Genomic DNA, 26,410 nt, shown 5'->3' with positions numbered 1-26,410 from the left:
ATTCTGTTGGACAGACTACAAGCTATAAATGATCCTTTACGTAAACAGAAAACAAGTTTAATTATCAGTAAATTAAAACTAGACTATATGAGCACTTTGGAAAAAAATACTCTGGACTTTAAAAAGCAGCCATTAAAAAACTACTATATCTGTGTTAGGCTGAAATTCTCAAAAATATTCCATATGGACTATTCATGGATAAATACACTCCTTTTCAGACAACTCATTCCACATATATTAATTTAATGTCAGAAAATGCTTTGACTGGCTTAATCTTGAAATTTCCCTTCTAAGTGAAAATATTTGAATTATCTAAAACAAATTTCATTTTAAAGAGTTAAAAATGCATGTGTATATTGTATATGTGTGTATATTTAACAAAGTAATTTCTTTAGAATTATAATTTGTTCCCATTGTGACTAAGAACCCTCTAGGTAAGGTGGAAAGATGAATATCTGAAGTTGAATAAAAAGTCTAACATCCTTCCTTCCTCATTTTCACTCATTTGCAAACCTTTCCGTAGTAGCAGGCTCTATTAAAATACCTCTATTTGAGGCATTTATATGTAAATGATATCTTGCCAAGACATCTGCAGAGGTATTGGGGACCAGCAAGTCAGCACCAACAAGTGCTGAAACCCACTAGGTCATCCCTCTGGGAGCACAGACCCCTGAATCCCAAAGGCATGAAGATCACCTCAAGATAAAGGCCTTCCTTACATCCTCATCCCTCCCTGTGAACTGCTTTGCCTTAATTCTTGTCTTAATTACTATGTGACTTTTAGGCATTCTTATTTTTTTTCTCACGTAAGCTTTATTTGGTCCCCAACAGTGAGGCTCACAACCCTGAACATTTCTGGAAGCGTCATTCCCACTTTGTAAGTCATCATATTTCACCTGCTGAAATCCATTCATTGCTTCTTAGCTAGTCACTCTGACTTAATTTTCCACCCTGTAGAGCTCTTGTGCGCACTGCTGTTTCTCTAAACAATAACCCTCAGGAAATGGTGTAGGGCAAAGATAGCACCAAATACCAGCAAGGCAGAGAGGCTGTTTTTATTACTGTGATTTCCTTATGTTGAACACACTGACATCCAGCTAGCTGAGCTCTGTGCTTAATATTGCATTTGAAATGAAAAAAAGGATTCCAAGTTCTTCAAAATTTGCATTCTCAAAGGCTGTCTTCTTGAATTTCTACATTTAAAAAACAATCTTCTGACAACTAAGATCGTATTTAAACCGGCTTTGCAAATTCCAGCAAGAAACTGAGTCCACATCACTTCAGAATCTATTCTGTCGACTTTCCTTGCTTCCCCCTAGCCAAAAAGACAAACCATTTAAAAATTTTGTGTAATTACTTTAAAAATATCTTAAGTATTCAACATATAGCTAGCTAGGCTCCCGGAGTTACGGTATGGAAGGAGAAAAGAATGAAAGGACACGATACCAAGAACTGGAAGAGGAAAATTTCTAAATTGAAAATGACTCTAAAGCAGAGGAACAAAGCAAGCATTAAGGGGTCGACTGCAGTTCTGGTTTAGCGGCGTGGTCCACGTGGCAGCCCTCTGGTGTGGAAAGCGGTAGTCCAGGTCATCCCGAACAAGTGTGTATTGGTTTGTTTAGATTATGAACACAAAACACAAAACTTTAAATGTTACTGAAGAAAACTTGCAGCCCCCTCCGCAAAGATGTCCATGAAAGTAGCCAAATCTGCAAAACGCAGTCCTAAATGATTTTCTCTCCTTTATTTTCCCCCACTCTATGAAAACTTAACCCTGATTGTGAAGTTTGTTCTAGAATTGCCAGATTAATTTCCTTCTGCAGTCTGTAGTGTGAATGCTTAACTTCTTTCCTAATAAGGAAGTACCTGTCGACGGCACAGTCATTTTTGTCCAGTTCTTTTCTGTTCTCAAGACCTTAAGGAATGGTATTAAATGCAAAGTACACCACTTAGCTTTATTCTTGTCCCCTGCCATTATAAGTGAACTAACTAAGTTTGAATTAATTTGTTCAAAATGATTCCTACAGAGCTGTTTTAAGCTCCAAAGGTTTGAGGCTATACGAACTCCTTTCGTATGACAATTAAGCAGCAAGGCTAAAGCATGTAACTGTCCCGGCAAACCTTGTAGCCCAGGAAGAGAAGTGGGCTTTGGTTCAATTTTACCTGCAAGACTCCTGACACTTCTGAAGTGTCTGCACTTTAGCCTTGCCTTTTATACAATTCTCTTTGGTTACTTTATGGATTAAAAGAAAAAAAAGTTCCACTGAGCACTCCCTAGCAGAAAGGAGCAGGAAGGCCTTGTTCGTTCCCATCTCCCATCTTCAGCTTCCCTATAATTTTTTTTCCTTCCCAAAGAGGGGTCTTCTCTGACTCTGAGAGTTCAGAGTGCAAATCAACTATTTGTTAGCTCTGAATATCAGGCAAGTGACTTAACTTCTCTAAGCCACTTGTATTGAACAAATATTGAGTCACTATGTGCGAAGCAGCTTTCTAAGGGGTAAAGAAGTCAAAGCTCCTACTTACTAAACTCCCATTGTCATTAAAAGAGAAATAATGAACAGATGGGTAAAGGGGCATTTAATAGTGTCAGATGGCACTAAGAGCTGTGCAGAAATGTGAGGCAGGGTGAAGGGAAGAGGGAAGAAGGGAGGCTATATTAGACTGAGCCATCTGGAAAGGGCTGTCTGGGGTGTGAAGTTGGATCGGAGACCAAATGAGGTAAGAGAGTGAGTCCTATCTAGGGGAGAGGACAGTAACCGCAGAGGGCAGCAAGCTTGGCCTGTTCTGAGAATGGCAAGGAGCTAGTGTGGCTGGAGTGAGGTCCATGTTTAGTAGAGTAGGAGATGAGGTCAGGGATGTATGTGCGGCCAGGGCATGTGTGCCCTGTGGCCACTGTGGGACTATAGATTTCAGTCAGTGCCAGGAAGTTGTCATCAGAGAGTTTTAGCAGAGGATGATATGGTCTGATTTCATGTTATAAAAATGGCTTAGGCTGATTTCGAGGAGAATGGACTATATGGAGGGAACCACAGAAGCAGAAAGACTGGAAAGGAAGTTATAATATTGGCTGCGGCAAGGGATGATGGTAGTTCACTGATCTACACCATGAGGATTATGGTAGCAACAACTGCATAGCGCTGTTGTGAGAATTAAATGGGATAGTACATGTAAGTGGCTTAACACAGTGCCTAGCGTTAGCATTGTTATTGTTAGTATCATGATTATCTGAGGTGATTCTTCTACCCCAGCCGGCAGCTCCTTCTCTAAGCTGTGGCACTCCCCTTGCTCAAGGGATGGGAGGGATTCCACATACTCCTTTATCCCCTCTAAACACCTTCTCCTATGTCCTAGAGCAGCCTTGCATATGAGAGGGTTTATATGTTGATCAAGAAGATGTTCAAAATGCTTTGCCAAGACTATTTTTACTCTTCATGGTTTAAGCCCTGCTGTTTATGGCAGCCAAGGGTCAGCATGGTAGAGAGCACTGGTACAGTACCACGCTGCCCAGGAGGCACAATGACAGAAGGCCAGTGCTGGCTGGCACTTAGTGGGTGAGGTCCAGGCATGATAAATGGGAGAGCCCTGCACAAAAATGACTTCCTACCCAAGCAGCCCATGCTGGCCCTCTAGGAAACACGTAGATGGCAGGAAAGTCTGCATGCAAATGGTATACGGCTGACTCCAGGGAGGTGTGCAGTGTGGGATGGGAGGTGTGGGTATGCTGATGCAGAGGAAAGAGCATTGGGCTGCTCTTAGTCTCTACTCTAACAGTACACGTGATGTGAAAGTAGACCTTTCACTTGTTATTGAGCCTCAGCTTCCTTATCTGGAAGGGTTTTCCTTGACTACCGCCTTGGAAAGTTAAGAAAATTCAATAAGATAATGCCTGTGTGTGCATTCATTAAATTGTAAATCATGAGGCTGAACAAACCTGTCTCTCTGCGCACACAAGTTGCTAGTGCAGTCTCTACTCTCGAGAATTTATAATTAAATCATCATTAATGAAGAGCTATAAGCTCCCATCAGAGAAGAAAGTAGGAAATGTGCTTTCAAAATCACAGGCCTCGTTTTCACAAGCCAAATATATTACATTTAATTAAACTTCACAAATGACAATTATTTTTCCCCATAATTAGGCATATTTTCTCAAGTATACCTACTGTACTAAAACATATTAAGAAAGAAGGGGAGGGTATAGCTCAGTGGTAGAGTGCATGCTTAGCATGCATGAGGTCCTGGATTCAATCCCCAGTACCTCTGTTAAAAATAAATGAATATATAAACCTAATTTATTTTTTTTAATATTAAGAAAAACATACTCAAAATGTTATTTTGGCTTTTTAAAACAAAATTACAAGTAACACATAATACCTACCTTCTTTTAAAAATTGAAAAGGAAACAACCCAGTAGCACAAATAAAACTTTTTTCTGTTTTTGCTTTGTTTTTGTTTTAACTATGATTGTCTCTTTTATGGCAAAATCTCACTGGGAGAAATTTTGTTCTGCTAGAATAAAATGGAACCCATCTTTCATCAACTTCCATGTTTGTAGTCAGAAAATAGGTACTTCTGTACATTTGCTATTCACTCACTAATAGATTATAACTATTATCTACCATAGATCCATTTTGTACAAACTTTCAAAATTTATTCTAAAGGGAACTCCTACCCCAAATAAATAAGGTGGGAATAAGAGGTGTAGGGCAACAAACACTAAAAGCTACATGAAATCCTTTGAAGGGGATACTTTTCCTTAGTAAAATAAATTATTGACCAAAAAAACCCAAAAAAACAAAAAAACTAAAAAATTGTGTTAAAATGGACTGAGGTTAAAAATTTGGCAAACTAAATATATTAGGTAAGATTACTTACTGTGACACTGATTCTTTCTTTTTCTATTAATATTTATTTACTGAATATTAATCTTAATTTGTCTAACCCAGTTACTACCTGTGGACAATGATTGCCATAAATGTAGTGATGAGGCCCAGTTTTAGTCAACAAGGTGTTAATAAACACGTGCTAGGTGTGCTTCCAGGATAGCTTCTGATGTACCGTATTAAGAAGACAAGCTCTGATTAGGAATGCATTTTGTAATTCCTAGAGCAACCACTAAAAATAATAATAATAATACAAAGAAGTGTGGCTAAAATACCAACAAATAATTTAAAATGGAACAGAAAGAAAAAAATTTAAAAGCAAAAATGTGGGAAGAAAAGAACACGGAGCAGAGGGTATAAATAATGAGATGATAAAATGATAGACTTAAATGTAACCACATCAATAATTACATCAGGTTGATGATCTAAACACATTATTTAAAAGGCAAAGATTATCAGAGTGGATAAAAAAAAAGCAAGACTCGACTGTATACTCCCCACAAAAGTCATATTTTAAACAAAAAGACACAAATTCACATGTTGAAATCTTAATGCTAGATGTGATGGTGATGGGGGAAGAGGCCTTGGAGGGTACTGAGTCATGACGGCGGATCTCTTTTGGATGGGATTAGTGTTCTTATAAAAGAGATGCCACAGAGATCCCTAGCCCCTTCCACCATGTGAGGACACAATGAGAGGTCTGTGACTCTGAAGAGGGCCCTCACCTGACCATGGTGTCCTGATCTCAGATTCGCATTTCACGGTGAGGCTAAAGTAATAACCATGCAAAGTGCTCATTTACATGAGTTTTGGCTTCAGGAAGAACCTCATGCCCTTTTGGCTTTTTATGATAGCATCTGGGAACGATTACTGGAATTGGATCCCAGTGGTTGTCATCAATTTGGTGGCTGTTTAGAGGCTGTTAACCCATGAAGGTATCAGATAAAGAGGATCCTTGCAAATGAGAGCAGCAGTATGTAGGTTGGCTTATTTTTGTTTTCTTTTCTTTCTTGGCTCATTTGTTAATTTTTAATCACAACCAATTGCCCTGATACTAAAGTTCTGTCTGGTTTTATTTTACACCAGACAATCTTTGATAATCAGTCTTGATTTGAAAAAAAACCCAAAAAACTTTAGCATTGTCTTTGACAGCAAGACAACTGACTCCTAAAATAGTCCCTAGAGAGAAATCATTTATTGTTCTCATATTTACATTGAAGTTCAACTTTTTTGAAATGTTTTTAATCCTATTATATCTTTGAAGTGTATCTCACTAAATACCCTCCCTTTAGCAAAGCAAGATATCAATCCTCTTTTCAAAAGAAACAGTGAGATAAGAAAAGATAAATGTATTTGAAGATTGGCTGGTAATTTTATCATAGAAGTATACTGATTGGCTTCATTGGGAAGTACAGAATATTTGCAAGTAATGTTGATGGTATTTTGACATCTAAACTGAAGTGACGTTTCCACCTCTGGGATGGTAGCACGAGGAGCTCCGAGGACCTACTCCCTAATACACAAGTATAGCTGGTGAAAATTATTTAAAGAAAACAACCATTGAAAGTTTCTGAAAATTGCCTTAAGGGCATACAACAAGTGAAGAAACATTTGTTCAAGAAAATCTGCTAAAGTAGGGAAGGGACTAGCTCAATGGTAGAGTGTGTGCTTAGCATGCATGAGGTCCTGGGTTCAATCCCCAGTACCTCCAATAAATAAAAAGATAAACAAACATAATTACCCCTCCCGCACAAAAAACTACTAAAATACAGAAAAAAACAGACATTATGTGGGATTTGAGTTTTGATAACTCTCTCTCCCTTACACCTCCCAGATTAACTAAACAGAAGCTCTGTTCTAGGTGGATATGGCCAAGAATAGGGGGACCACTCTTCCCTAAGCTCCCAATCAAAGGTTAACACATCTCACCAGGTGGACAGGCCTCTAGCATTTCTTATCTCTTTCAACTCCAAGTTCAAGAGGGAAAAATTCTTGGAAAGTGCAGCCAAGAGGTGGGGGGCTTCATTCCTCCACTCAGCACTTACCCATAATACAAAGACTCTACCCTAGATGTGGCAGACCAAGAACACTGGGACCCCAATTACCCTTGTTCAGGCTCTCTCAAAAGGCAGAGGGTTCATGCCAGGATAGGCAAGTCAAGAAGATCAGAGACTACTGCTCAACTCAGCACCCAGAGTGGCACTTCAGAGATTTTTTTTTCCCTAGGGGGACAGGTAATTCATATGAAAAGAAAGTTCCAGAGTTTTCCCTAAAGTAGCTGACTTTATTTGAAACAGAGTGTGGGAAAGTTCAAGCCTAAGGGTGCTCTAGGAAATGACAGCTCTCTTAATTAAGAGCAACAGTTAAATCATAGGCCAGCTAGTTCATCAGAGAGAACCAAGGAAAATGACACCTAAGGAGAGCTCTCCTAGGGTCAGAGAAAACCTCAAGAACTGGCATCAAAAACTGCTTCTGCCTGAATTTAATTGGATCAGACTGAAGAACAATTTATGCCCCAGGGCATAAGTTGAAAACTAAAGAGGAATTATCCAGTATTCATAGAAACTAACAGTTGAATGTGATATCAAGTGAGGCTGACAGTTTAACAGAGACCAAGGGAACAGACAGTCGAGAAAAGCCCTGTTGAAACCAGTCACCCTCAACGTGACTGTGTGCATGCCCAAGGCTGTGCCCTCCGAGTGATATGACACAGTGGGAAAAAACGGACTTTACTAAAATAATCTAGCCAAGTTTCACACACACACACACACCCCAAATAGCAACAAAAATAAGCCCCAGAGGAAGGGGAGGAAAATCAGTATTCATAGTCCAATGTACAAAATTCTTCAGGATGAAAGCAAATAAGCCCAGATGGAAACTTGAATGCACATGAAAAAATGAAGACATAGGTAAGGGCAAATAATGTAATTATAAAGTATATTGTAGTAAAAAATGCATGTTTTTTCTCTGGTTTACAAAGCAATTATATAAAACAATATGAATATAATTATGTTTGGCCTATCATATAGAAATGTAATATATTTGGCAATAACAGTACAAAGGAGGTGGGTTGGATCAAAGTTTTGGAGGATAGAAATGACACTAGATGGTAATTCAAATCAATGGGAACTAATGAAGAGTACTAAAATGGTAAGTAAGAAGTTAAAAATGACAAATGCTTCACATAGATACTTTTTCTCTTTTCTTTTCTCAGCTTTTTTAATAGACATAAAATTATATAAAGTAATAACAATGTAGTCTTGGGTTTGTAGCATATAAAATTTTAGTATATATATTAATAATAGCACAAAAACAGGGGGAAGAAGGAATTTCTATATCTCAAAGGAATTAAGTTAGTATAAGTCTAAAACCGATTTTGATATGTTAATATGTATATGGTGAGTTCTAGAGCAACCACTCAGAAAAATTCAAAAGCCTATAGTGAAAAATATAATTAATTAAGTTTAATGTCATACTAGGAAATGTTCACTTAATGGAAAAAAAAGTGGTAAAGGAGGAATAGAGAAACTAAAATGACATGAGACATGGAAAACAAAAAAATAAAATGGCAGATCAATCCAATAATAATACTAAATGCAAAGTGATTACATCACCCAGTCAAAAGGCAGAGATTGTCAGACTGGATAAAAACACAAGATCCAACTACATACTGTCTACAGGATACACATTTTAGATTCAAAGACAGGAACAAGTTGAAAGTAAAGTACGAGAAAATGTGTATATTGTAAATAGCAACCATTAGAAAGCTGAAGTGGCTATATTAACATCAGACAAGACAGACTTTGAAAACAAACAAACAAAAATAGTAGGGACACTTTTTAATAATAAACCCATCAGGAAGCTATAACAATTATAAACATATATACACAGAACACAACTCCTAAAACAGGTGGAAAAAAATGCACAACTGAAAAAAGAAATATATAATTCAACAATAATAGCTGGAGACTTCAATACCCCACTTTCAATAATGGATAGAATAACTAGGAAGAAGATCAACAAGAAAATAGGAATTGAACAATACTATACATAAATTTACCTTAACACATCTCTATACAACACTCCGCCCAACAACAGTAGAAAACACTTTCTTCTCGAGTGCACATGGAACAATCTCAAGGATAGAGTTTATGTTAGGTCATAAAACAAGCATAACATGTTTGTTAATAACATAACACATTCTATAGAGAGGATTTTACAGCTTTAACAGGTGGGCTTTATCCCAAGAATGCAAGGTTTTAACATTCAAAAATAAATTAATGTAATACACCATATTAACGGAATAAAGGACGAAAACTACAGGGTCATCTCATTAAGTGTAGAGAAAGCATTTGACTGGGGGAAGGGGACTGGAGGATGTGTTGGTCAAAGCACACACAATTTCAGGTAACAAGATAAGTAAGCCTTTGAGATCTACAGTACAGCATTTTGCATATAGTTAACAATACAGTATTGTATGCTTAAAAATTTGTTAATGGCGTAGATCTTATGTTAAATTTATTATAAATTTTTAAAAGAGAAAGGAAGGAAATTTTTAGAGTTATGGTTTAGTTTTGGCATTGTATATGGTATAGGTTTCATGAGTGTATACTTAACCTTCAAAATCATCAAGATGTATGCATTAAGTATCTATAGTCTTTTTTATGTCAATCATACCTCAGTAAATAAATTTTTTAAAAAGAAAGAACTATCAATATCCTCCTCAAAAAAAGAGAGAATCTTAAAAAAGAGAGAGAAAGCATTTGACAATATCCAACATGATCAAAACACTCAACAAACTGAATATCTTCAATCTGGTAAAGAGTAGGTATTGAAAACTCACAGCTAGCATCATAATAATGAAAGACTGAAATCCAGAATATGACTTTATTTAGAAATAGGGCCTTTGCAGATGTAGTTCGTTAAGATGAAGTCACATTGGACAGGGTGGACCCTAAATCCAATGTCCTTATAAGAAGGTCATATGAAGATACACAAGGAAGAAGGTCATATTGTAACAGAGCCAGAAGTTGAAATAATGCAGCTAGAAGACAAGAAACACCAAGGACAGCTTCGAGTACCAGAAGTTTGGAAGAAGCAAGGTATGAGTCCTCTGGAGCCTTCAAAGAGAGCATGACCCTCCCAACACCTTAATTTCAGACTTCTATCCTCCAGAACTGTGAGAGAATAAATTTCTGTTAACATACACAATTTGTGGTAATTTGTTACAGCAGCCCTGAGAAACTGATACAGATTTTGGTAGCATGATGTGGGGTGCTGCTACAACAAATATCTAAAATTGTGGAAGTGGTTTTGGAATTAGGTAATGGGTAGAGGCTGGAGCAATCTTGAGGTGCTTGATAAAAAAGCCGAGATTGCCTTGATGAGATTGTGGGTAGAAGTATGGGTGTTAAAGGTGATTTTGGTGAGAGCTCAGAAGGAAGAGATGGTAGTGAAAGCTTGTATCATCTTAGAGAATACATATATTACCATAAATAGATTGTTGGTAAAAATACGTACTTTAAAGATGCTTCTGATAAGGTCAGAAGGAAATGAGGAACAGGCTATTGGAAACTGAAGAAGTGATCCCAGTTATAAAACGGCAGAAAATTTGGCTGAATTGTGTTCCAGTGTTGAGTGGAAAGGAGAAATTGTAAGTGATAAATTTGGATATTTAGTGGAGATTTGCAAGCAAAGTCTGTAAGGTGCAGGTGCAACCTGGTTTCCCCTTGCTACCTATAGTGAAATGTGAGAGGAGAAAGATAAATTGAGAAAAGAACTATTAAGCAAAAAGGAACCAGCACTTGGTGATTTGGAAAAGTCTCAGCTTATCCAGATAGAAAAAGATGAAAAGCACAGTCTGGAGAGAACACTAAAGGTGTGGTGGCTGGACAAAATTTTGTTGAAGAGATTGCACATGTGACTATGGATACAATGAACATCTCTGCACAAGCCAGAAATAGAGATGGGTTATCCAGGAATGACCTGTAAAGGATCTATGAAGAACACTCTTATCTAATGGGTTGGACACCTCCCCCACCATGAGTTGCACGGTTCTACCCTTTGATATTCTTTGTAATTTTTGACTTAATGCTAGGTATTGTATATGATACAATGCATAGTCTCTGGATGTTATCTTTATACAGACAGGGATCACCCTATTCCCTGGTAGGAAGAATTGTGGCCGGCACATCACATTAATCCAAGCTACAATTCAGTGGATGTGAAACTAGGTTGCAATTTTTATAAGCCTTAATTCACTCTGATTCTCTCCTGTTCCAATTTTTGTCTCTTCTATACAATGATGCAACAGAGAGATCTTTGGCTTTCAGCAGGCTTCTGTTTGTTTTTTTATCTTTCTGCTATTATCAGTCCAAGAATCCAATGACTACTCCAGGGGAAAACCAGCAGAGTATCAGGCTCACTTCTCTGAACCTTTCCGCCTTATTGGGACTGTAGGTCTCCCAAGTGTTGGTTGACTTGATGATCCTAAGCTTTTTGTCTCTCTAGTCCCTTGTAGTTGTAATTTGTTTACTTCTCTGATTCCTAGTGGTAAATCTCTTCCTGGGACTTCTACTCAGATTTGTGGCCCAAACTGGCAAATTCTATAAAGGAAGAAGTAGCTGCACAAAGTTTGTCACTTCCCTGGTTATCTTCTGTGTTGAGAGTCCACAAGACAACCCTCAAATTCACTGATTCAGTAGGAAGACTCACAGGACTTGGCATACAGTTGTACTCATTGGTTCTGATGTATTACAGTAAAACAGTACAATGCAAAAGCAGTGCAGGGGAAAAGTGCATAGGGTGAAGTCCAGAGGCAACCAGGCACAAGCTTCCAAGAACCTTTTTCCTATGAAGTCACAGGATGTGCTAAATTCCCCCAGCATTTTTGAACTGTGACAACCTATGTGGTATGTTGTCTGCCACGGACATTCTTTAGAGACTAACTGCCCAGGGTTTGTATTGGAAGCTGGTCATATAGGTACCTTCTGCAGAAATGTATCATAATTACAGACTCCTAGAGGAAAGTAGAGTTTCAGCATAAACCACATTGTCTATATAAATAGTTTGTATATAGTAAAGTACCTTATCAGTTAGGAAATGGTGGAAACTTTCCTGTAATCCAAGTTCCCAGATGCCAGCCAAAGGCCAACCTTGCAAGCAGGGCTTCCTAAGGATAGGATCTCAGGCCTGCTCTATTAATTCTTCTCTGCACACCTTCTCTCTGGGATTTTGGCTCTTAGAGTCCTGTTGGCCTAAAAGTTCTTCAATGGCTTTAAAGAGAGGTTTTGAACAATTTTATTCAATGTTGCTAGTTGTTCTCAATGAGTGCTGCTCTGCTGTGTCTGTTTTTGTTTTTGTTTCACTGCTGGACATTCAATTTGAAAAGTTTTAGAAATTGAAACTTGAGATAATTTTTTTTTCTTCATAGAATATTTGTTTGTTTATTACCAGGCACCTAGGGGATTACTTTAATTCAGTTTCAGGAATTGGGATGATTTGATGCTGTGCTGAATTCCCTGTGTATGTGTTGGGGGAGGAGAGGGTGGGAGGATTGTAAATTCAATTCACTTTTCCTTCTCTGGAAAAGTGATTTGAAGCTTTGCGTGTGGAGCTGTTGGGGGCCCCAGAACCAAAGCATGGGAGTTTCTATGTCGTCTCCATGAGTTGGCAGTCACAAGCATCCAATTTTTGTCCTCCTAGCCTTGCTGGGGTAATAAAAGCACTTCTAATCCCCTTAAGTGCTCCTTCAAGAATCAGCCAATAACTCCAAGTAAGAAATGGCCCCAATGCTCAGCTTGCCTCTCTAGATTTTCATATCTTAAAAGGAATTTGTTCAGATTATCTAGTTGTCCATGGAAATTTTGATGTTGTTATCTAGTCTGGCATTAATTGGAAGTAGAATTCCCCTTCTATCTTGCTTCTTACACTATAAAATAAGTTCCTTAGGTGCAATATTTTGAGGAAAATCATGACAGAGAATAGGGTGCTTGACATTGCACACAGAAGCATGGCATACAGGGAAGGCAAATTTAAATGCAGATTAACAGTGTCTATTCTGCAAGGACAAATAGCTGCCTCTCCATGAAAAAGAGATTTGGTATAGTTGGTCGGCCACTAAGCAACTACTTGGCCACCCAAGGGCATGAAATCTTAGGGTTGGTCACTCCTGCTGGCAGTTTGGGCTCTTAGCAGTGGCAGTAATCAAGGTAGCCTTGATGAAAGGAGGGCCATATTTTTCAAGTCCGTGTATAGCCCTGATGCTTCCTGTGCAGCCACTTTGTTCATAAGCTGATTGAACAAGGACTGGGATATCCAATAAAGAGTTCTACTGACATCCTCAGAATCATCTTGAACATCTGATTATTTAGCATCTCCTTCACAAAGGGGACTTTGTTTAGTATTTATGCAGAAAACAATTATTCTTATAGTCTGAGCCCACTTGGAGAAGTCCAACCGTACATTTAATGTCAAATTTTATCACTTATCCCCAGAGCTTATTGTTTCCATGTTCTCCACCACCTGGCCAACTATGAGTCATAAAATGTGGCAGATCTGTACCTTGGGATATCTTTACCTTTTGTGCAGAGCAGACAAGAAACACTACTCAGATTTATTCTCACTGTGGAGTCCCTCTCCTTACTGTCCTCCACAACCTTTGCTGAGTGGGGTTCTGGTGCCACAGTTCACCTCTAACTAGTACCAGCATACTGTGCAGTAGTGGTTATATACCCCGGCTCCATTTCTTCCTGCTTGGTGAACTACGATATTCTCTTCTATTATAAGAATAGTTCATGGATTGGCTTGCTTGCTTGCTTGTTTTCTCCTTTCAAACATATCCTGCCTCATTAAATTCAACTTGGTGGATGTAAATGAATACTGAAACAAGATTCTACACTAGAGTGTAATTAGAACAGAAGAGGAAGTGGTGACATGTTTTCCAGAGGGTTATATTTCAAGAGATTTGGAGAAGAAAATGTTAGTAAAAATTATATAGCACAGAGGGCAAGACAGAAGAAACATCTTGGCTAAACAAAGAGAATAAGAGAATAAGAAAAATGCACTAGAGGCCTTCATTAGGTAGTAGTGGACCTGGGATACCGAAGTTAAACATACTTGGAGCTTCTATAAAAGGAAGCAAGTAAAGCAAGAAGTGAGAAACTATAGTATTGAACTCTTTCTCACTTTATTTTCTGATGAGTCTAGAGATCACTTACGTGCACCACAGAAATACCGAAGAGAATATGATAGAAAAAAAAAAAGTCAAACATTAGCCCAGGAAAAAAATCTACATGCTATTCATTATTTTCAGTAAAAAGAAACATGATGTATCATAATTTATATTTCAAAAAACTTTTATGCAGATATAAAGAACCAAAGTAGTAAAGTTTTACAACCTTTATCTTCATCGCCACACTGATGTACACTAGAGAATCAAATGAGTTTACTTATCAAGACTCTTCAAGGTTTGTTGTGTCAACCAATCCTAAACCATTTCATTAACTTTGCCAAATCTAATCACTTCCCTGTCTTGACAGACAGGCCTTAAACCATTTGCGCACAGATCCCAAAGCTCTATAAATAACTAATTTTCTAGTTCTGACACACAGCTTAGCATACTGAGGTGGTGCGCTGTCTTACTGCACTAAGTTTTTTTGCTTTATTAGCAGGTCATTGGATAGTATTTGAGAGAGTTCAACAATAACAAAGGTTAGGGTGTTTCTGTTTGTTTTTTAAGGATTGTTCATTTAATTGGCATGTACTATACAGTAAATCATTTTTCTATGTCAGGCCAACTTACCTTTCACTAAGAGGTCATGTTGATGATGTTAAGTCAATGTTAATTGGCTTTGTCTTGCGAGAGGGCCCCACTTGGAATAGAAGATCTGTTCAACAAATTTGTCTTTTCTGAAACCATTTAAGTGTCCATCAATGGATACACATACACAGACAAACAGAAACACAATGAAATATTATACAAAAGAAGAAAATGTTGCCTTTGTGACAATACAGGTGGACCTTGGGGGAATTATGCTAAGTGAAATACATCACAGGCTTGGGGGAGAGGTGGGTGAAAGGGGTGATGGGGGTCAAAAGGTAAAAACTACCAGTTATAAAATAAATAAGTCATGGGCATGTAACATACAGCATGATGATTATAGTTAATAATACTCTATTGCTTATTTGAAAATAACTAGAAGAGTAAATTTCAAAAGTTCTCATTATAAAAGAAAAAAAAATTGTAACTATCTGTGGTGATGGATGTCAACCAGACTTACTATGGTTATCATTTTGCAATATATACAAATACTGAACCATTATGTTGCACACTTGAAACTAATATAACACTATGTGGATTATACTTCAATTTAATAATTAATTAATTATTTTGAAAGCTTGCCTTTCCTAACTATAAACCGCTACCAGAGACATAAAGATAATCAATTCACTGCTGTCAGCTACTAGATCAAATGTTAAGTTTGTATAACAATCAACTGAGGCAGCACTTGATAGAAATATAGGTTTCTGTGCTTTACTCAGTGATCTGATTTAGAGGGATGAGCACAAAGCCCAGGAATCTTTATTTTAAACAGCACCATTTTTTTCCCCAATGCAGACTGTCTTTAGACCATATTGCAGAAATAATGCTTTCCTCCCTACATACCAGCAAACATATGTGTGTTGTATATGTACATATTTGTATATATAAAAATACACCTGTACTAAATGTCCTATATACTTCTTATAAAAATGGGATTGTTCTATGACTTTTTTTCCATGGAATATTATATTAAATAATCTTTCTGAATCATCACATATACAGCTGCATTATTTTCACAGCTACATAATATTCCACTATATGTACATACCATATTTTATCCAGTCCTCTATTAATGGTCGTTTAGATTGCTGTTTTTTTTTTTTTTTTGCTATTATAAGCAATGCTGCAATGTATATCTTTACATATCTGTGCTAAAATTTCTGTAGAATATAGAGAGTGAAATAAACATAGACAAGTAGGATTGCTAGGTTAGAGGGTAAAAGAGCACATACAAAGTTTGATAGATCCTGCTGAACTGCTCATCAATTTGGCTGTACCAATGTACAGTCCTGCCAATGGCCTCTTAGGCTACTTAGAGTAATGATTTCCCTACACCTATACCAATACTAGTATCAATCTTTTTAATCCTTATCTGACAAATAAAAAAATAAATAAAATCTCAATTTGCATTTTACTATATTTTTAATACCAGAATAACTAGCATGCAGTTTACCACTGAAACACAATTACCTACAGTTCTACAAAGCATATCATAATCTATTTTTGGAAAACTTATTTTCACCTTAAAACTTAACTCTATCACCTATGAGACAGATGGAATGAGCAAATATAAAATACATGTCTATTTTGTAGTATTCACTTAGTATCTTTTCTTTAACCAAGTTATAGAGAAGTGAAAATCCTAAGACCTTTGTTCAAGCCCTAGCTTTGCCACCCAGCAGCTAAGTGGCCTTGGGCAAGTCACCCAACCTTTTGAGAGCTTCAGTTTCCTCTTTTGTAAAATGGGAACTCTGATCATTTTATATGACTGTTTTGAAGACTAAATGGGATTATAATTTTAATTACAAATATTAGCTACAATAAAAATGCAAGGGAAATTACTAAATGACTAGAATTATTTGTAAAGCCTCTCTTAATCATTATAAAATAATTATGCTGGTATTACAGATTCTACGGGGTGAGTCAACTATTTATCAGGATTGTTAAAGTCACCAGAAGAACGTCTGTTTCATAGGGCTAACATGCTGCTTACAAAGTCACTGTTATGGTTCTCTATGAATGCTTCTCTAGTAATAGTTCAGAAAATGTTTCCTGAATTACTTAGTTCTTAAGAAATGTAATTATCCAAATATACAATCAATTAAACAACAGGATTGTTTTTCAAGTTTCTAAGAGGATTTTGTTTCTAAGCACAAACAGTAATCCTACTTAAATAATGTCATGAAGATTTCCTAGAGCCAATAAATGAAATTTTAAAATTTTACTGTAATACATTGGAAAACTTATCCTTGATTCTTTCCCAAAACTAATTGTCAACCTAACTCACTCATTCATTAAACGTTTCAATACCTACCATGCACAAAGTCCTATGCTATGTACCAAGGGCATAATCTCTGCACTCAAGAGATAAAGACTCATAGAAATAAGATAAAAGGGCAAAGCACTGTTATCTAAATTTTCCCCTTCTTCTAGTATGACAAATAATCAGTCAGTGGTTCCTGACCCATGGAGCTCATCTATTTTTGGACAGACACTAATGGATCCATCACACTTCTCATTCCTAGGCCATGTAAAGCATAAGGCAGGAATGAGATGTCATCGTCCTATGCTTATTCCCAAAGCTCTCAATGGCTCAACTCACCTAAGTCTTCCTCCTTTAATTTCTTCCTCCACATCATGACTTTTGCAAAATTTTATGAAGATTTTTTAATAAGTAAAATGATCTGGAAAAAATATTTTTTCAGTTTTTATTTCAATAAGAGGCAACACTGTTGTATTACATATGGAGAATATTTACACAAATATACAAAACTTAAAAAAACTAAACTCCAGTTTATTTCCATATCCTTAAAAAGGTATATAGCACATAAAAATATCCAAAGTCATAGTTTATTCTTTAGGAATGTAAACTCTAGGAATACAATTAGAAACAAGTATATTTACTATGAAAAGATTAGTATCACTACATGATTAGAAGTAAAGATAAGAGGTACACAATAAACCCCACATAAGAGAAAGTATGTGAAATAGGATCTTGAGCTTACTGGTAGAAACTTCGTATCAAGACATCAGTAGTCTAGAACTCTACTATTAAAAAAAACACAAAAACATCTTCCAAAATGGTCAGTTAGTTTCTTTAGATATGCACAAGTTACAAAATACAGATGACAACATATTTATGTTCTATGATGAAGAATTTAACGATATTAAGCATAAATGTGAATAACTCAAGGTACTGAGTATAATTTTACTAAGCAATTAATCTAAAAGTATAAATACATGCTAATTAAAGGACTAAACAGTTTATTTTTCATTCAAAGACTGGGAAGACATTTCTATGTACAATGCTTTATTTAAGTACCCATCAAATTATTCTTTTTTTAAATGGCTTTTAAAAGATATTTTTTCAGTTATATTATTTAACATATATATTTCCTTGATGTGCTTCCCTTTAGTAAAGTGTAGGTGTACTGTGCCTATAGACTCAAAGTGTTAAATAGCCTTATTTTAAATATTTGCTGAAAATTGCAAGTCAGAGTATATTTTTCTTTAAATTTAAAGATTTCGACACTAATTTTATTTTTCAAAAAGAGGCAAAATCCCTTTAAAAATGGGATCATTTATACCTATTTTGGTTTAAAAATTGTATTTCCCTTTATTTCAACTTTTTGTTTTTAAATGAGTAATGTTTGCTAAGCAGTTACTTCATACTTGAAAAGGGCAACGAAATATTGCTTTTTCAAGACAAACTGAAATCATTAAGAACTGAGAATTTCTACTCTTCAAGTCGACAGAGCTGCCTTAAAAAGTTCCATGGTCGTGGGCAAGGGATTCCGGGGCACTCACTTGTCCTGGATCTTCTGGTACATTCCCCTGAAAAGTCTTTGTTTCTCTCCCTAGTTGGATTCCAAAAGGCAAAAGCTAGGACCCAGCCTCACTAGAATATCCTAGGTAGTTGGGTATTTGAAGAATGAGAGGTTTGGTAATTTCAAGAATCTCTAAGGTTTAAAATATGTAATGGGACTACAGTGTCTGCTCAGATCCTCTGAGCAATGCGGTGCAAGGTCCCAGTTTTGTGCAGAATCCTTCTTGTGATAAAAGGATACTCTGGATTTATAGGAGGTCTGTGACCAAATGGTCACATCAGTATCCTCATGAGAAAAAGACCTACAAAAGCCATCTCAACTTTCAAATTTGGAAAAGTGAGTGGGACAAGAATATTAGGGATAATTACAGTTGTCACCACAGTTAGAATTATCCAATATTTATAACTACTATAAAAATTTTCAAACATATAATCTTATTTGAAAAAGTATCAAAGGTACTATAAAGGAATTTTACCAGGTAATGCCACACTCCAAAAAATCAACTAGTACAAATAACTTAGAGCAAAAATTCAGACCACTCCTTTGAGTAAGCCTTCAGGATTTTTAAAAGAATAAACACATGCAGATTTGTTGTGCACTGTATAAAAGGGTGGTACCCCTTTCATACTTAAATTGTAAGTATCTACAGTTCTGTTTCCATTTACAGTTAACAAAAAAAAAATACAAAATGTTACATTCTTTATTGTAAAAATAAATGAGAATAATTAAAGATTTAGAATTAGAGAACTTAAGAAGTCAGTTGACACCATGTAAAAATTAATTAGCTGTTCAAAACAATGAAGATTATAATGATCTAGTATTTTATATATTTGATCTTGGGTTGTGAGACCGCTGAGAATTCTAAATATCAGTTAAGTGATTTGTTTGCACTTTGATACTGTCTTCTCAAACTTTAATGTGCATAAAAATCACTTGAGATCTTATTAAAATGCAGATTACAATTCACTAGGTCTAAGGTCGCTCTGAAATTCTGCATTTTTAACAAGATTCCAAGTGATGCCAATGCTCATTACTGGTCCTCAGACCACAGTGATCTAGAACAGCAATGATCTAGAATAATACCAAAATGAGGTTCCATTACATTAGTTGAATGTTAAAATCTGATCTCTCATTTGTGCAAGCTAATGCTTCCTCAAATTTATTCTACAATGTTTCCTAAGCACCTTAAGTTGCTTACAATGCCAATCTTTTACTAAATTAGTTCTTAAGACTATTAATATTATTAGTAGCTATGCCTAGGGAAAATTCTTTGTTAAAGAATTACAAAATGACAATTAGAAATTCACAGGGACATTTTACAAATATTTTAGACATTTTACAAATATTTTAAATTGTACACAGGATTCCTATTAAATTAATACTTTATCAACTTTCACTGTCTGGTTGTCTTTTTTTTTTTTTTTTAACTACAATCTATGCCAATAGATCCTATTCCATTTCTATTACTGGAACTAAAAAAGTCAAATTTACTTGTGTTAAAAAACATATTTAATTCAGGGTTCGTGCTTTTTGAAGAATCAGATTTAAAATTGGAGCCAAAGCAATTATGTTTAAAACTGCATTCATAGTCTAAATGCTTTAGCAGTCTTCAAGATATACAACCTTTTTACATATTTGAGCTCTGCACAAGCAGGTACAAGAGGAAAACTAGCATTTTCTCTGTATGACCACAGCTAAGGACCATGAATATGGAAACCACTATGTACTAACCACTAACAAATGGACAGTTCCCTAAGTCTTCTTCCCAAGCAACTTACTCTCATCTTCAGCTCTGCTTTCTCTCTCTTACCCTAATTATTAATTGGGGGCACTGATTACTCTTTCTACCATAATGAGAACATTTAAAATAAGCCTATTTGCAAAATAAGAAACACATTTTTTTCATATTTTATAACTGTAAACTTAAGAACACAAACATAAATTGCCCTAGTTAATGTATAAATGTCCTTTGTCCATATTTCACTATTTTCTTTCAATAATATTTTATAGATGAAAAATTTACCTAATTTCCTTCATTTGTAGACAGACAATTCAATACTATATGGTGAACAATGGTATCTTCAGAGCTGTGTTGCAAGATTTACAACGATTTCCAGGAAGTCTTCAGTGATGTGTGCTCTGAATTATGGGAATCCAAACTAAGTAGGATTTCTGAAGTCCAGCAGGAGGATGAGTCAGGTTTATGGCCTATTACATCTTAGGAATTGAAAGAGATTTTCACCTGCTAAATCCAGATCAAACTCTTCAAAACAACACATCTACCAGCAACCTAATTTTTGATATAAAATGTACCAAAGATAACAACAGAAATCCCTCTTCCCAACACCTAGAATCATGTGATATTTTAGGGTATCAAGTTACCAGGCATTTTCCAGTGCTTTATATAAGCTGTTCCACTAATCTTAAAGATGATCCGGTTATAAATATTTTTGTCAGGCATTTTTCATACGTATCTTTTTTTATTTTTTCACATGCCTGTTTTTTAGACTGGCTTGCTAAACAGCCAGCTGGAGAATCCCTGGAGTTGCACTTATGCCTCATCCTTAAAAAAAAAAAAAAAAAACAGTTTCACATACATGGATATTCCCTTTTACACTGAAGGACAAACGTACACTACCAAATAGGAGTTATTTTGAAAATAAGAAAAAAAGACTCACAACCTCACATGAGATGTAATCAATCTGATCAGATAACCTGCCACAAAATGTTATTGTCATGCTGACAATCTTAGGGCAACAGAAACAATTAAGAAATAAAGAAAAAGGGGGAAAAAAAAAGACTTAAACCAAGTGAAAAAACCACAACCAAGAAATAATAAAACCACATTTCAACTTACTGCAACCTAGACATCATTCCCTTCATAAAGTCAAGGTAGCCTCCAGAATTTAAGAAATCATGGGTCCTGTCAGGAACAGGGATGAAAGACCCTGGGCACTTTCATAAAGAAGCAAAGTCGTACTTCCAGATTCATTGGTTACATGAGAAAGCGATTACAAATTAATCTGTGGACAGAGTAATGCTAATACTAGGAGGTCTCTGTTGACCTGCTTGATGCTTCATTGGAAGTTCAGTCCTTTCAGAAACATAAATAAGCTTTTCTTCTTGGAGACTACAAGCGGAAAACCTATTGGCATCTGTCCCAGTCCCACAGCCAACAACAGATGATGGGTTATGAGGGACTGTGACCCCACTGACTTGTTCAAAGGATTTACTAAATACAGTCGCAGCGGTCTTAGCCAAACCATGGCTACTAGGTTTAGGCAGGGATTGGCTGGTTGTTAATGTAAGTCTCTTCAAGGAGAGAAGCTCGAGATTTTCACTTTGGGCTCTTTGAGTTTGTTTTCGAGCAAAATGATCTTTGCAAGACTCTCCTGTAGTTTCTTTTTCTTTTCCTCCAGTTTTGCTTCCTCCTGACCGCCTCTGAGTCTTTCCTACACTTGTCTTGTTACTACAATTTTGACTACTGTTTGATAAACCCGACTGGCTGGTACTAGACGCAGCCCTGGAGTAAAATCCTTCGTCAACTTCAGATATCTCCATCAGTTCTTCTTGACCTGTTAATTCTGTATTTCCTAAACAAAGAAATAACAAAAATTAACATTATTTTATGTAATTCTTTTTTATGATTTAAACCAAATCAAGTATACTTTAAATAAATTAAACTTTAGCATAATCATGTAAAACAAAAGATTATATACCAAAATCAAAGGATAAATCAAAACATTTTACAAAATGTCAACAATAGTTCATTATAATTAAATGAGTAATTTAGAGTGTATTAAATAAAAAGCATGCCATAAACCACACCCTACTGTGTTTTTAGAAAGAGTTCTCTTACTATTCATGCAACAGATCAGAAACAATTAGGAAAAATACCACAGTAAAACTAGGGGTAAATTCTCTCCCCAGTAACAAAAGCAGTATAAAATCAAAGACTGTATCAAGGAACTTTTTTAAAAATGGTATTAAAATATTTTAAAGACTTTTTTTAAAGGTTGCATTCTACATTCTAGGTTATCTTCCTAAGAGAAAAATATATAGATCATAAGTACCAGAAGTTCAAACTTATTAAAATTCTTTATACATTATTCTTCATATCAAAGATGGCAAAAATACAAAGATGAAAAAGTAATCTTAGATCTCAAAAAAAAGCAGAAAATTATTTTGGAAGCAATTTTCTGCCTCATTTTCATAACAATTTATTCAGAGGCTAGATATGACAGTATAGATATGATCATTCCAAAGAATATTAAGAGTCATTGGGAAATTGTGGTGCATAATTCATGCATTTTGATTAGGTGACATGCAAAATTTTTGTGACTGTGCAACTGTTTCTTAAAACATGCAGCAGTGGCCCTTTGCCAAGAGATACCTTGGAGTGCAGCTATTAAGTTCTCTGCTAAAACTGCACTCTGCCAGGTGAGTTTATTCCATCCTCCATCATTTTTCTTACAGATTTTTGCCTCCTGATCTCTGGCAAGCCTTTGCTCTCAGTTCTAGGATCTGTGGCTGTTTCCTGTACACCCTGTATATGCTGAGCATCAGTCTCTCCTAGTGTTCTGCCTTTTTCCCCATTCCCGGTTCTCTCTCCGGCCACATTTGTGACACTAATCTCAGGAATGACAAGGATGCCCAATTCAGTAGTATCATTATTGTTGTCAGGTTGCTCTAGAATTGAAGATGATAAGACAAAATGATGGCTGAACACAAAACAAAATAAAAATGCAAAACAAGAAAAACAAAAGATACAAAACAAAAACTGGATGACTGAATGTTAGGTATTTAGCCAAATATTTGCACCGTAGAAATTCCCATAATTTACAATATTCTGATAGCAGGGGAGACAATAGTCATGTTCTTTAATTTTAAACAACAATGAAAAAACTCAGAGCATCAATTTATGTTCTGTATTTTTTCACACACATATTTGACAAGGACTATGAAACAGAAATGTTTTTCTAACACAAAATAGAATTTCTATTGTTTTAAGCTAATGTTGTGAGCACATGTCAAGCCCTAGGCAACTTTTCAAGGATGTACAGCCAGAACTCAAGCTATTGTCAACATGAGGAACCAAGCCACGTAAGAATTCCCCTTGCACAATTCCTTTTATTAGGTTACACTGAGGCTGCCTTAATAAACCATGATACTGGAAATGCTTATTCACTTATATTATGGTTAGTAATGCTATAGGTATAGTTTTTGCCTCACACACCAATCATCTTGTATGTTAGTAAATATTAATGTGGCTGTGATATAATCAAATAGTCTATTTCTTCAGACTCATACTAATTCCACAAATTTAGGCTAGTTTCTAACAGTTCATTACTAAACTGGGGAAAATTAAAAGTGGATTTGGAAAAACAAATTGTCCATTAGTCCTTTATTCTGAAAATGGTCATTTGTAATCAAAACAAAGGAATGAAACTCTTAGTTAATACTTGTAGACATTTTATTTTGTCTCTAATCACAGAGCCATTGTTTATTTAAAGCTGTCAAAGAAATATCTGTAATGAATGGGAAAAAATAACATGAATATATCTACCACGGACAAGTAATGAAAGTTAAAGGTCAAAACAGCATAAGACTATGTAAAACAGTATATACTCTTAAAAAATGTAGACCACAGTTCTGCATGAGGGATGTTACCTACTACTTTCAAATATTTTTCACGATAGGATGTCAGCTCTCACTAATGGTGCTAAAGCATATGAAACAGTAACAGGTGAAAGAATAGAGGCCAGAGCCACATATTCCTGTGCATCTTTAAGTACTAGCAATGCCTGTCCCTCACCCCAGACATTCTGATTTAAGTAATGTGAGGTATAACCTGGGTATTGGGACTTCTAAAAGCTCCCACATGACTAATGTGCAGCCAAGTTTAGGAACCACTGCTCTATTCTGATTCTTTCACATTTTGAAAACATAAAATGCAAGTTATTATGGATGCCCTGGGTACTCCACACTCAGCAGCAACATGTATTTCCAAAGGTCCTCAAAGCTTCATCTTGCCCTGGGTTGGTGGGCCATTATGCTGGTATATTAATTTCACAACTACCTACTGCTTGATAAACTTTTGACTAAATATGCTCTAAATGAAAGTTTTATTTTCTAGACAGGCCACAGCACGTTGGTGAGGTAGTAACAAACTGCTGCTTCTATGTGCTCCCTAACAGAGGTTTAATGAGACCTAATAGTTGTCGTCAAAGTGAAGGCAAGTAAAATCTGACTGAGGTAAACACCAGAGGCCACTGCAACTGAGAACAAAATCACCATGGCACTGCTGGGTGACAACCAAGACTTGTCCATTTACACTGTAGAAGCAGTTTCACAAAAGATCTATTAAAGTGATCATTAGTCTAAACAAAATTATAAACTGTTGAAATTACCCAGATATAACAAAGCCCGTGAATGTTAAAATTTAACAAAATATTAAAAGATAAGCATGAGAGGTCTAACAGAATAGAAAATGCTACTTACATTGATTTACACTAAATAGTTGTTTTGAGAGTGTTCACATACATTATTCAATTATATCCTCAAAACAGTGTTTTGGTGAGCCTCTGAAGCAGGCAATTGGACTCCCATTTACAGACAAGGAAATTGAAGTTCAGAAAGAGCTGAACAACTGAATGGGGGACCTAAACAGTAAAGCCTTTTGACATTAAATATCCATTCTAACATACTATAAATTCTAACTCTTCAATTCATTAAGGTCAATTTGAGTTAAATATCCTCTGACAGACATCTTTCAATTAGGTTTCACTTATTTGCTTAGATTCCTGGTCATTTCACAGAAAGCAAATAATTTACTTTGGCTTAACACAGAGCAAGAGTAAATAAACCTCTAAGAAAACCTAAATAAGTCATAACTCGCAAGGTTAATTTATTTTTAAAATTGGGTTTATTTTTTAAAAGATGCCAATGAAAATTAATTTAAAATGGTGCTGCAAAGGTGAAACTTTAGAATTTTGCAAGAAAAACCAGAAAATGACAAGAATATTTTATAAAGCTGCACAAAGCAATTAGATTGCTAATCATATTTACTGGGATAATGGTGAAGATCTGCAGCCCAAGAAACAAAAAAATTATTAATTTTTTTAAATCATGAAATTAAATGGGAGGTAGAAAAATGAGATCATATGTTTTCCCGCAAGCGAAAATTTTGACTAATTACTGTATATCACTCAAAAATGGTAAAAAGCACAGTTTTTAAACTGCTTATTAAAGTAAATTCATAGAAAGTAAAGCATGCCATTCTGCACAGAGCTAGAAAGAGCCAGAAAGAAGGAAAATTACAGAATAAAGAAAGAGAATTATGTAATAAACAACTGTTACGTGATCCTGCTCTCTATTATTTCTCCAGCTTCTTTCTCTATATAATTTTGTGACCCAGTCCCCTTACACACACCTTCTTATTGGTCTTACTGCTCCCTAGGCCTAGGTTCTTCCCCACAGGGCTACATGGCTTACCTCCTTTAGGTCTTTTCTCAAAACTTTCCTTCTCAGTGAACCTTCCCCGATGATCCCATCAAGTTTCAATATTCCCCATATTACATATGGCTTTTTCCCTACTTCATTTCTTTTTCTTCTTAGTACTTCATCATTCTCTAAGCTACAATTACTTATGTATCTCGTCTACCAGAGGTAAGGTCCGTGAGGGTAGGGATTTTCGTCTGCTCACTGCCGTGTATTTAGTACCTGGGAAAGTATCTTGCATACTGTACGTGCCCAGTAAATATTTGTTTGATACACTGAATGAATCTCCTGTTGTGAAACAAAATTGTTATTAGAGTAAATAAAATTGAAAGAACATGAAGAAGACATGATTAGGGTAAGCGGGGAATGTGTTACTTGAC

The 26,410-nt window shown here is 35.9% G+C and overlaps 1 protein-coding gene across 9 annotated transcripts in view; it reads right to left on the bottom strand.

Moving 5' to 3' along the window:
- Positions 1–1,040: 1,040 nt before the first annotated feature.
- HYCC1 (hyccin PI4KA lipid kinase complex subunit 1) overlaps positions 1,041–26,410 on the bottom strand; it is a 78,878-nt gene continuing 53,508 nt past the window's right edge. For 2 of the 9 annotated variants that reach the window (XR_012074417.1, XR_012074422.1), the window contains exons 11-14: positions 20,554–22,123; positions 17,306–17,387; positions 14,683–14,789; positions 1,041–1,315 (exon numbers count right to left, since the gene is read on the bottom strand). Coding sequence is in view for 2 of the 9 variants with exons in the window: in XM_006201795.4 (XP_006201857.1) it covers positions 21,549–22,123 (575 nt within the window). In the remaining 7 variants the exon portion in view is untranslated. Of the gene's footprint in view, positions 1,316–14,682; positions 14,790–15,751; positions 15,864–17,305; positions 22,124–22,923; positions 23,220–26,252; positions 26,319–26,410 lie in introns of those variants that run through there. The other 7 variants (XR_012074423.1, XR_012074418.1, XR_012074420.1 and 4 more) reach the window with 7 other exon arrangements.

Source organism: Vicugna pacos, chromosome 7 (assembly GCF_048564905.1).
Source record: "Vicugna pacos chromosome 7, VicPac4, whole genome shotgun sequence".
NCBI lineage: Eukaryota > Metazoa > Chordata > Mammalia > Artiodactyla > Camelidae > Vicugna > Vicugna pacos.
Note: the sequence above shows the minus strand (reverse complement) of the source record. Positions and strands in the feature narration are given on the sequence as shown.